We start from the raw sequence: 12,471 nt of genomic DNA, 5'->3' as shown, positions 1-12,471 counted from the left end.
AGGGAGAGTGAAGGAAGAGGTGGATTAACCTGGCAGGTGCCAGGACGTAAAGCCCACAGGAGTTGGATTTTATTCTGAGAGTGATAGGAACAGCTGAGGCATGGAGAGCAGGAGAGTAGCATGATCACTTTGGCTGAAGTTTGGAAGCAAGACTGGGAGCAGTTCAGAGGCTTTCATGGTGGTCCAGGGTGGACAGGGCAGATGGAAAGGTAGAGGAAATCAGGGCAGATCTTGAAGGAAGCTCTGACTCTCTCTGAGCCACTCAGTGGATGGTGGTGTCTTGTAATGAGATGGGGAGACTGAGAGGAACAGTCTGGGAGTGGCAGTAGAATGGAATGAGTTTGAGTGAAAATTCAGAGTTCTGTTGGGCCAAGTTGAATTCGAGATGCCTGTTTGCATCTGAGTAGAGATGTCTGGAATCAGGTGGATATGTGACCACTGGGCTCAGGAGATAGGTCAGACCTGGAGAGAAGCATTTAGCATCAGGTCATAGATGGAATTTAAAACTAAGAGACTAGATGAACTTATTTAGAGGACATGTGGAAAGAGAAGGGAAGAGAGCACAGGAGTGAATGCAGGGACCTTCCCATGCTTAGCAGTTGAACATCCTAGAAGGAGCCAACAAAGGAGTGGCCACTGAGGGTAGGAGACTCTGGTCTCCCACAGCAAGAGGAAATTCTTTTTTGGAGAGAGCAACTAATTGTGTCACATGCTGTTGAGAGGTTGAGCTAAAATGAACACAGAGATGTCACCCTTAATTTTGACAACATGGAGGTCCTTGGCAACTATTATGGGAGTGGTTTGACTTGAGTGGTGGTGCTAGAAGCTCTATTGGATTGGATTGAGGAGTCAATGGAAAGTAAGGAAGTGGAGCCGGGGAGTGTGACAACCCTTTATAGTTTTCCTATAATGAGGCTCTGAGAACTGGGGCTCTGGCTGGAAAGAGGTATGGAATAATGGAAAAGACAGGTAGTTTGCTAGTTGGGGTGACAGGTGAGGACAAGGGGGTAGAGGTGGTTGTGTGGTTTTGGAGAAATGACTTGGGTGGGTGGTATTTCTAAGCTGTTCCCTGTGGAGTGCACAGGGCAGTCTCCTCCTTGGCCTCCCCTGTAAGCTACCGACACGCGTCCCGAACACTTCGATTTGAACAGAGGCCTCCAGGATGCACTGGGTCTTCCTTGGGCTTCAGAGCAAGTGAAGAACCCGGAGATCATTCTTTCTAGCCATGGTGGCTGGAGGCTGAGGGGGTGATTGATTGGTCATTCATTGATTGACCTGGCCATTAACTGATTGATTCATTCAGTGAGCAGATGTCTTCAAGCATCCAACTCATGCCAAGTATAGTCCCAGGCCCTGATTGGATGCAAGGCAAGATGCCTTTACTGCTTGGTTTTACTAATGGGGATTTAGTTCAGGTTCCTGGTTATCCTGAACTACCTGTGACCTTTAACCTTGCTGTGCCTGTTTCTTCACCAGAAAAATGGCAGTTGTGATTGTTCTTTCTTCACAATGTTATAGTCGGGATAAAATGAAGTCACGGACTCAGGAAACATTAAGTCCTGGTTGAGAGACCTCAGGGTGAGAGCTCTGGGGCCAAGGGCCTTGGGGTTAGATTCTAGCTCTGTTTCTTACCTGTTGCTGGATACCAGGCTGGTTACCTTGTGCCTCAGTTTCCTGATCTGTACAATGGGGATAATAATAGTACCTGCCTCCCTGGTGCTTGTGAGGCTATAATGAGGAACTCTGTGTAAATTGCTGAGAAGAGTGCTGAGGCCAAAGTAAGCTCTGGGTGCCGGCCGCGATAGGAAGGTGCTGCTTTCAGGTGTAAAAGGCTGTGTCTGCAGCTGCATGATGGTTTTATCTTTTCTGCCCAGTTCCGCCTGGTGGTGAAGACAGCCCTGAAGCTGCTGCTCGTCTTTGTGGAGTACTCGGAGGCAAACGCACCTCTTTTAATTCAGGCTGTCTCTGAGGTTGACGCAAAAAGAGGTGAGTAGTCCCCACCCCCTCTTTCATCAAGGTAAAAAGGTCTAATGTGGGAAGGCTTCACAACTTCTATGTTCTAAATAGAATTAAGTGGAAGTTTCATTTCCTGTGTATGGACTTCCCACTGCAGGAAATGTAATTTTTTTTAGAGTAGCAAGTAGACAAAGATTAGGGACAAAATGTGGTCTGACAATTAAAAGCACTTGTGTACTTTATCTGGAAAAGACGGAAATGAACTTATCTTTATTCTGTATCCCCAGATCCCACTATGCCACTGAAACCACATGGAAACAGCTCCTTCTCCTATTTTCCATTTGCCTGCGGGTGCCTGCCTCCTTCCTCTTCTCCTTGAACCTTCTCCCTTCCGTCCCACCATGTCACTGCTCCACCTTAATTGGGGCTTCTTTGTCTCTTACCCGGCATCCTTTGTCACTCCAAATTCTACCCTGGCCTCTGCTATTGGAGGGATGCTTCTAAAACAACTTTGGTCACATCACTCCCCATCTAAAACCTGCCATTAGCTTCCCAGGACTTGCAGATAAAGTTCAAACCCCATTCCTTTACTAGGGTGACCCTGTCTCCCACCTGCTCTGCAGAACACCCTCCCTACCCTGGGTCAGAGAGCATGTCTCTCAAAGGCTCCTGTGCCCCCTTCCCTCATGGTGCTGTCATCGTAGCCCATCTCTGTTTCTCCAGGAGGGGATGCCTTCCTCCAGGGCTGGGCCTCGTCTCCCATCTTGGGGTCCCTCCTGGCCCTGCAGGCATTCATTCCACACGCACCTGGTGAAGACAAAGCTCTGGTTTAGTGTGCAACAGGCTGTTCCCCTTATGAGATCATGAGGCCTGAAGTTAAAATGCTGGTTAATTTGTTTTGTTTTGTCTTTTTGTTTTTTGTTTGTTTGTTTTTCTCTGTCCAGTAGGACTCAATTATTATTATCCCCACAAAAACTCAAAGAACCAAAACTTAATACCATTTACTTTTTCTTTGTATGATTATAACAGTAATACTCATAGAAAATTTGAAAAAAGAGTGTGAAGAATAAAAATAAAAAATCACGTCTAATCGCATCAGACAGAGATAATGCTGTGAACCTGGTGTATGGTTTCATGTGCATGTGCACAAATGGTTAAGAACTGTCAAAAAGAAACTTGGGGCCTAAACAGCACTCTTTGATTCAAACTGTTTATATCTGTGACTCAGCACTGCTCAGAAACCCACCTGCTAGCTCTGAATCCAAAGGCAAAAGAAAGTAGCTGGCTAGTTTCTTTGAAGGCTTGAGTACACGTTAACGACAGCCATCCAGGACCATAAGCCAGGGCTCCTGTACCTCTCGTAAGGCACACAGGCAGATTCCAGCAGCAGGCCTGGCGGCTCCCGGGCCAGAGACAACTCCAGGCCTCTGGGCAGGGATGTGAAGGAGATAAGCCCTGATGTGAGGTCGGGGCTGCGTGTCCAGGAGGTAGATCTCAGACAGATGCATTGCTTGCTGCCACCTGCTGCCACCTACTGCCACCTGCTGCCAGGTGCAAACTCCCTGTGGCCAAGTACAGATCATGGAGCCTTCAACCCATGGCTGAAAATCCTTAATGAAAACTGCCAATGGTCAAAAACCAGGGCTGGTTTTTCCAAAGCTTGCTTATTAGGCTTAGGGATACAGGTGGGACTTTGGGGAGACAGCAAAGTGGGTCCTTCATCCTCCAACATTTGTATTACTTTAGGACAATTAATAGGCTCTTCATCTCCCTGACCTAGATTTCAGGTAACCTGTGGGCCCTTGTCATGTTAGAGGGGGCAGCCCTCTCATGACCTTGGGGTTCTCATTTGGCTTCGTTGAGCTGGGAGCTCAGTTTTATTCCTTGTCCACATTTGAAAGGTACATGATACTGGGGGGTGGGGTAGAGGGGCAGCCCTAAGACAAACCCAGGACTTCATACCCCACATCCAAGTCTCTGCCCACAGGCCCAGCCAGAGTCTCTCTGCTGTACTAAGTCACTCTACCAAGACAAATGATGACCATAATTCCCCAATTTGTAAAAATTTTCAAAAAAAAAAGTAAATGAATTATTTTTCAACTTCATGGTTTTGGTCTATAAAATTTATTAAATTTTTGGTGACTGGCATCATCTGTCTGATGCTAAGCACTGGCAGCTGGGGGAAAAAAAGGAAAAGTACTAATGGAAAAACTCAAATAGCTAATCACATGGCTTTGATTGCATATTTCTTTATAGACATGTGTGGTCTTGGCTGTGATTTTATAATGCATACATATAACATCATCCTGTTTTACTGCTAATAAAATTGTTCCTGAATTATATGATGGAATGAAGCATATAAATATGTCATGGTGTTCTGCAAAGAGTAGCATGATTTCCAGGTGCGTTTCCACCTAGCAGGTTTAGAAGCAGCCCTCCGATTCCTTCTCAAATGAGTGAGAGCAGACATATGCCAGAGGTGACTGAGGGCAAGCCAAGCATGTCCATTCATGCACAAGTCTACAAATAAGCCATAAATTTCACCCCTCGAAGTAGCTTTAGACTCATTCCTCTGGCAGTGGAGAGGGGTGAAGAGTAGAAAATGGACAAGTTCAAATAGAGACTTTTTTTTAAGTAGAAGGGAATTCATTTTGAATGATGAAAACCATATGATTTAAAGAATCAACAAATAAAATCAATAGATAAGCTATGAGTCTGCAAAAATCACTACCACCTAAAGCAAAAGAATTGTCCCAGAACGAATTCCTCTGGTTGCTTATAAACATTGACACATGTTGCATGTGGCTTAGCCAGAGGGCTCATTCCACGGTGTGGACAGTTTACTCTCCAACCAAGGGTAGGCCGGTTAGGGAGCAAGGATGAAAACTGAAAGGATCAAAGTCCATCATAGGGACTGATAAATATTTATGAATGAATAAAAATTTCAAAATGCTCCATTTGATCCAGGCCATTGACACTTTCTGAGAGGCTGTAATAAAAAAGTGGATTTGAATTAGTTTCTGGGACATGCAGAGCATCTCACCTGTCTGTGTAGACTGTTGGATCCTCCTCTCTTTGGCTGGCATCTTCAAGGCACTTTCTCTTTCTAATTGATAGCAAGAAGAGAGAGCAGCAGTAAGTGCTCATTGAAGCCTGTGAGAGAGCCTTGCCTTGACATTGTACAGTCATCAGATTCCCTTTCCTTGACCTCTTTCCTGTGGTGTCCACAGGAAACTGAGTTAGAGCCCTCTGTCCATCTGGGTAGGGTGGCCTTCCTTCTAACTGTACAGATTTGTCTCTCAGATAAATAATCAGATTAACCGATTTTGAAATTTCAACCATAAATTTTGAGTCCCACTAATTTGATTCTGCACTGCTTTTGCAAAGTTCTATTATTCATTTGAATGTAAGGTGATGAGATATGACATAATTCTTAAACATGTATCATACATGATTACCAGGGGGAGAAAAATCCCTTTCAAGCAATTCGTATCTGACTTCTGCTGGACAACATATCGATCTGTGAAGAACGCATAAACCGTGGTGGAGGTTAGACGTTGACGGAACAAAAGCTCTACTTCATTATTACTGACAGCAGAACTATAAGAAAAGTACTTCTCAATCATGCTGAAAGGCACGGGACGTGCTGCGAGGAGCTTCTGTTTGAGTTTAGACCAACACACGTATAAGGCATTGTGTTATTGTATTTTCCTTTAAGCTTAATGCAGAGTCCAGGGGAAAGGAAGAGGGGAAAAATGTGTTGAGCAGTTTATTCAGTGCTTCTTTGGGTTGAGAGACAGGCTTTGTGGTTTGGTGGGAAGAGGGCTGAGAGCCTGTGCAGAAGATCTGGTGTGTAAGCTTGGGTATCACCACCACCAACCTTTGTAATTAGAGTTACCGATATTTGAGTGTGTGTAAAGCACTATTATAAGCATTTTCATGTATGGCTCATTATTCAACAAATATTTGTGAACCGAGGATGTGCTTGAAACAGACCTCTGTTCTTGTTCCCCCAGAGCCTGCACACCAGTGTTGGGGGTGGGTGGAGTGGGAGAGACAGGCATAACGATGAAGTAAGTTATTACCATCTGATGTACTCCATCAGTGCTAAGGTAGAAAGGCAAGAGACAGTGTATTATCTCAATAAAACCTCACAGGGATCCGGTAGGGTAGGTATTAATTGAGCCTCCTGAGTCCATTCATCCCACTACTTTGGGGCTCAGTTTCCTTCTCAGTCATGGAAGAGGCAGGGTCATATGGTTTATGGTTCTAATGCAGGGATAACCTTTTGTCCGTGCTCCCCATCCACCCCCACAAAGACTGTATGGAGCAGGCAAAGGGGAGGGGGATAAACCGGCCATAGCATTGCTTAGTTCTGACAGGAGCAGTGCCTGGGAAGATTGAAAATTGTGTCAAACCTAATGTTTCCTTCCTTTCACCTTCCTTCCTCCAAATAGTTCCCATTTTCTGGTCTCCAAAGAAGAGTGGACATGCATCCCAATGGTGTATGAATATATGCAAGTTTCCAAACTTGGAAATCCTTAAATGTTAATTAGGGAACCAGATATCACAACTGAAGAACACATTTTCCAATTAAATTAAGCCAGTGTTTGTGTTTTTATTTCAAAGGGTAAAATGTGTGTGTGTCTGTATGAAAGAGATGTAGTCTGGCTACTTTCCTCTCTCTGGGCTGCCTGCCTTTGCTTCTTGGCTTTTCTTTACCTGGGCTCTGTTTGGTGTCTTTGGCTCCAAAGTAAGCAATCAGGAAGCAATTCAGGACCCACTAGCATCACTGGAAATTCCCAATGCATCAGCTTCTGTGTTTCTCCCCTGCAGCCTTCCTTTTAACTGTATGAGAGTAACCTACTAGAACACACGTTTTATGTGGAGGTTTGGTGCTGAGGGAGGATGATAGAAGTTATGAACACAAGCAGAGGCTCTCAGAGCTCTTGAACTGCACCTCGACAGTGAGACCCAAGACTTAGCAGATTGCTGACTCTCTTGAGGGCAGAAACAGGAACTTTGCTGGAGTTCAAAGAACAGTTCCACTGTGGTGTTGACTTCGAAATAGTATGATGATGAATGTCAACAGGATAAGCAGTTAGCAGATGAAGGAGCGTGCTACTGTGTTTAGAACTAGGAAGGGTCATAGATCCTTGACCAGTTCTAACTGGTTGGGCACCTTGGTCAAAGGGACAGGCTTTCTATTGAGTTGCTGGAAAAGGCTACAGATCTCTCTGTACAAGTATAGTCATGTCTTTTACGTTGCATAGTATGTGCCTTTTCTTTCTTTTTGAATTTTCCTGTCTTCACTCCTTTTCTTCCTATGTGTATCTACCTCACTGACTGTTAGAACTGCTCCAGCTTAACCCTCTTCATGCCTTGTCAGAGTTCCCCATTCACTTATTCAGATGTTTTATTGAACTTCTGTTATATGACAGGCTTTATGAAAGCACAGAGACAAGACAGATATCATCTCTGCCCTTGGGGAACTTTTGTTCTCCAGGTTATAAAATTAGCTCCGGCATAACTTGTCCTCAAGGATAAGCATTTGGAAACCACTGGTCTTAGGCTATTTCAGAATTTACTTTTTTCGAGAAAAATAAACAGTGTACTTTTGAGATCTTTATAGAGAAAGCAGTAAAGAGTTTCATGCACCATACCGGTCAAGCCAAGGACAAGGCAGTGCTTCACTTCATTTCACCTCCAATATTTATCTTAGTCATAGGAAAAAGTGTAAGGGGGTTATATCCCCTTTGTGGACTTGCCCATGGCTTGGTGATCTGGAAGGTGAAGGATTTTCCTGCCTTATCCTGGAGTTTGGGGATAACTGTTCATAAGCCTTCACCTGTAGAATCCCACTCAGGGGCCCCCTCTTGCACCAAGTCCTCCTCAGCCACCCCCACTGCAGGTGACCCCCCTCACTGACTGAGGGGTTTTTGCCTCTTGTGTGCCAATGTGTGCTCTTATGTTTACACCTGACTGCTCCATCAGATTCTAAACCTCCTGAGGGCAGCCTCCCTTAGATCAGTTCCTTGTACCTAGGAGGTGCTTCAATAGTATTTGTGCCTTCATTGAATCAAGGTAATACACTTCTGTTCTTGAAATGTTTGCTGACAGTGTTTCACTGTTACCTCTCGGAGTCTGTTGCCAGAGCGAAGATCTTCCACATCCCCTTTCCTTTCAAGAGGTGAGTGCATGGCCTGCTGATGGACATACAGGGAACACTTATCAAGAATTTTCTGCACTCAGTGAGTGAAACATTAGACTCAAAAAGTTGTACATGAATGAATTTTTAAAACTTATATGTGTAATACAGAGGAAATTTTTTAAGCAAGTAGATAAACACCCTAAGCTGAAGAGTACATTTTTAAAAGGACAAGGATTATGTTGTATAGAGGTGCCTATTAGGAAATATTCTTTATTAGAAGATGTCCAAGTTCACCCTAAGGATAGTGTCGGGTTTTGGAATTGGGTGTCTGAGAGACACAACTAACCCTGGGTGATAAGACCTTGAATAACCTGTGATGAGAGTTGGATAAGGACCTGTTAAAGGGTGGCTGATGCTTAATTGATGCAAAATTTCTATTTAGGTTGATTGTAAGTGTTTGGAAATGGATAGTGCTGATAGCATATTATTGTGAGTGTAATTAACAGTGCTGAATTATGTTGGTGAGCATGGTTGAAAGGGGAAGTTTTGGGTCATGTATGTTACTACAAGGAAAGTTAGAAGATAAAACATGGGACTGTAAACACAACCCTGTTGTGGATGATGGACCATGGCTAATAGTACAAATATAAGGATGTTCTTTCATGAATTATAACAAATGTATGACACTATTCAAGGTGTTAATAATAGGGTAGGATATTGGAAAAATATACCTAATGTAAACTATGGACTATAGATAACAGTAATATTTTAATAATCTTTCATCAGTTGAAACAGAGGTACCACATGAATGTATAAGTATCAACAATAGGGGTGTGTAGGGGTGTGTAGGGGAATGTTGACTTTTCTGTAAACCTACAATCTCTCTAATTTAAAAAACAAGTTAAAAAAACACTGACTGTCACTATGGACCTCTATAAAATCCTGTCTTTTGGATTCTAATAACTGAAGCATTCAATGCAAACTGGAAATTAAGAAATAATAATTACTAAATGGTCATGTTGATTACTAGATTAGATTCTCGATATCTTCAGTGGATATGAGAGAAAAATAATATAGTCCTTCTCAGTAAGATACTCAAATGTAAGCTTAATAGGTATATCAATGACCAAAAAATTTTATAAGAATTTTGCCAAATCCAACATCTTTTATTGGGTAAGGATTAGTTTAAGCCAATAATATTCAACAAACCAGAATTTGTTTTCCCCCTGAGCATTTATTCTACTGCACTTTACCATAAGAGTCTGACCATTGCTAAAGAGTTATACTATTGTACTCAGAGATCTTTTTTTTTTCCTTTGTGTTTTGGTTCTCCCTAATGTGCAACTGAAATATCTTTGAGCTCAGTGAAACAAGTCTGTTAGTACCCTTATCAACAATCTGAGTCATGACTTAGGAAAACATCTGGAATGAAGCCAGTATTCTGCAGGAGCAGAAACAGCAAGAAATGCTAGCAAATCAACTCAAGTAGAGGAAGGATATTCATTTTCACCCAAAATCAGATTAAACTGGAAATAATTACCTTTTACGTATGGGGCTAATCTTCCTGTGTGCCATACTGGAGAAATTTTAGATTATTTGTGCCACAAATCCATTCCTAACCTAGATTTTTCTTTCCATTTCTAATGCTCCCAACTTGAGTACTCTTACTATCCTATGACATATAAAATATGATCACCAAGAATAGACAATCCCCTAAGAATATATTTTAGAACTTCTAGTAAGATATTTTTAGAGAATCCCTATGTGTATTCATGTGAAAGATAATCTCATTAACATTTGTCTTAATTGTTTTGGTAGCTACTGGTAACCTTTGGACTGATAAAATGTTAACTCTACATTTCACTGTAATGTTTATAATTTTCCAATAAATGAGCAAGCAGAAGCAGCTTACTGTGGTTTATAAAATTTAAAAGACAAAAAAGAGTGTGTTTTCTAAATTAAAATATAATGCACTAAAAGTAAGCTTTTGAAAGTAACATAAAGGTTTGCAATAAAATGGTAGGTAGCAGAAATACTGTATATACCATGATTCAATTTTTTAAAAGAAATAAGCATTGGAAATATCAAAATGTTAATGGTAGTTATCTCTTGATTAGTGGAATTATGGTTTTATTTAAAATTTTTTTTCTTTGAACTAATCAAATTCTTCAGAATCAATTTTGTTTGTAAAAGGTATAGCTATGGTTCTACCATTTAACATGACATTTGATGAATAATAAAAAGAAACTAATTTTTTAAAAAAAATTGCTCTCTCTAATGACTTTTGCTTTGTTCTTAGGAGTCAAACCCTGGACAAATATAATGGAAATCCTGGAGGAAAAAGATGGGGTCGACACAGAGCTCCTGGTTTACACGATGACTTTAGTGAACAAGGTTGGTTGATGTGTAGAGTGCAAATTTGCCTCTGCAGAAGAGCCACACCCTGCGGCCCCCCATGGTGGTGGGCACTGCCACTGCTGCTTCATGGGACCAAACCCTTGTCTACCCCGGGCAGTGTGTGTGTGTACGTGTGAAGGTCTTGCGGTGTCTGCAAGCTTTCTGTGCTTTGGTCTTTTCTGATAACACCTGAGAGGTGGGAGTGAGAATTTCATGACTGCCTTTACTATCAAGATGTTTCCTTAAAAACATTTTCCTTGAGAATATAAGTAGCAAGTTTGACTCTAAGGAAAGCATTCACAAGTTGGGGAGAAATGAAGAAGCTCTTGTTCCACTGTGCATTGAGTACTGACTGCTGGGGAGAGGTAAGCCTTCCCCGGATGGGAGCAGGCCCTGTTCTCTTTTTCTGATGGTGGCCACACCTCTGTGCTCCAGCTCCCCCAGCACACCCTTCCCCAGCGTCTATTTTGCCAGCCAGCAGCAGCCCCCAGCACCCATCCCCAGAGAGGCTGCTCCGTGGCAGGGCGTTGCACGCTGCCCTGGGGCTGGATTAGTGTCAGGACTGCAGTTCCTGCATTCCAGTGCCTTCCAGGTCCCTTCCTGCTCAGTCATTGGGGTCATCTCCTGGGGCTGCCTTGCCCTGTCCCCGGGTGCTCCATCAGCCACACCGAGGACCTTCCATGTGCTCTCCAGGCCACTGGGTCTGGCCCATGGGACCAGCGAGAGTGATTGATGCAGGTTCTTCAGAGGAGTCCCATCTGAAATATAACGGGGACAAAGAGAACACAGTACAATTATGAGGAGTAACTTCTCCCACAAGACATTAAATACACAGACTCTAAGGATTAAAACAGTGTGGTCCTGGCTCGTTCATCAGCATTCAGACGACTGGAGCAGAGGAGCTCTGAAACGGACCCCAGTGACAGAGCCGCCTGTTCCCACATGACCAGAATCAATAGGGATGGGTTAGCTTTGAAAAGTTTTGCTAAATGGAAATAAACAGAAACATATTTTGACCATGTAACAAAATAAATTCCAGATAAAGAGTTAAATGTAACAAACCGTACAAAAATGGGAAGAAACGAGGTGAAGGTTATTTTAGTTTTAAAAATGAAAAAGATTCCACAGAAAAGGACTTAAATATTTATATAAAATTGTAAAATTATTTGTAATATGAAAAAGACAAACTGGAAAATTGTTGGTAAAAAATAGGGCAGAAAATAATGCTATCTTAAATATATTAAGAACCCAGTAGATACACAGAGGACATTAAATCTCACTTAGAATAAAAGAAATAGTATTTCAACAAGTTACTTCTCCCTGGTCACCTGGGCAGTGATTGAGTGATTGTTGTTTGTTTGTTTGTTTGTTTGTTTTTGTAATGCAGTGTGCCAGGTTGAATGTATTATGTCCCCCAAACACCATTATCTTTGACATAATCTTGTGTGGGCCAACCTATCAGTGTTAATTAGATTGTAATTCTCTGAGTGTTTCCATGGAGATGTGCCCCACCCAACTGTGGGTGATGACTCTGATTGGATAATTTCCATGGAGGTGTTGGCCCGCCCATTCAGGGTGGGTCTCAATTAAATCACTGGAGTCATATAAATGAGCTGACAAACAGAAGGAACTCAGTGCAGCTGAGAGTGACATTGAAGAGGAGCTACAGCCAAGAGGGACACTTTTTGAATGCACAGAAGCTGAGAGAAGAGCTGCAGATGAGAGACATTTTGAAGATGGCCGTTAGAGGCAGACTCTTGCTCCGGAGAGGCTGAAAGTACAAATACCCCAAGTGCAACTAAGAGTGACATTTTTGAGGAACTGCAGCCTAGAGAGGAACGTCCTGGGAGAAAGCCATATTGAAACCAGAACTTTGGAGCAGATGCCAGCCACGTGCCTTCCCAGCTAACAGAGGTTTTCTGGACACCATTGACCATCCTCCAGTGAAGGTACCCAATTGCTGATGT

At 42.7% G+C, this 12,471-nt stretch overlaps 1 protein-coding gene across 3 annotated transcripts in view; it reads left to right on the top strand.

Moving 5' to 3' along the window:
• The window catches only part of FHOD3 (formin homology 2 domain containing 3), a 509,790-nt gene that overhangs the window by 313,258 nt on the left and 184,061 nt on the right, over nt 1-12,471 (top strand). For all 3 annotated transcript variants that reach the window (XM_037806361.1, XM_037806363.1, XM_037806362.1), the window contains exons 7-8: nt 1,875-1,986; nt 10,407-10,501. In XM_037806361.1, the coding sequence (XP_037662289.1) occupies nt 1,875-1,986; nt 10,407-10,501 (207 nt within the window). The remainder of the gene's footprint in view (nt 1-1,874; nt 1,987-10,406; nt 10,502-12,471) is intronic.

This window comes from Choloepus didactylus, chromosome 16 (genome assembly GCF_015220235.1).
Source record: "Choloepus didactylus isolate mChoDid1 chromosome 16, mChoDid1.pri, whole genome shotgun sequence".
NCBI classification, from domain to species: Eukaryota; Metazoa; Chordata; class Mammalia; order Pilosa; family Megalonychidae; genus Choloepus; species Choloepus didactylus.
Note: the sequence above shows the minus strand (reverse complement) of the source record. Positions and strands in the feature narration are given on the sequence as shown.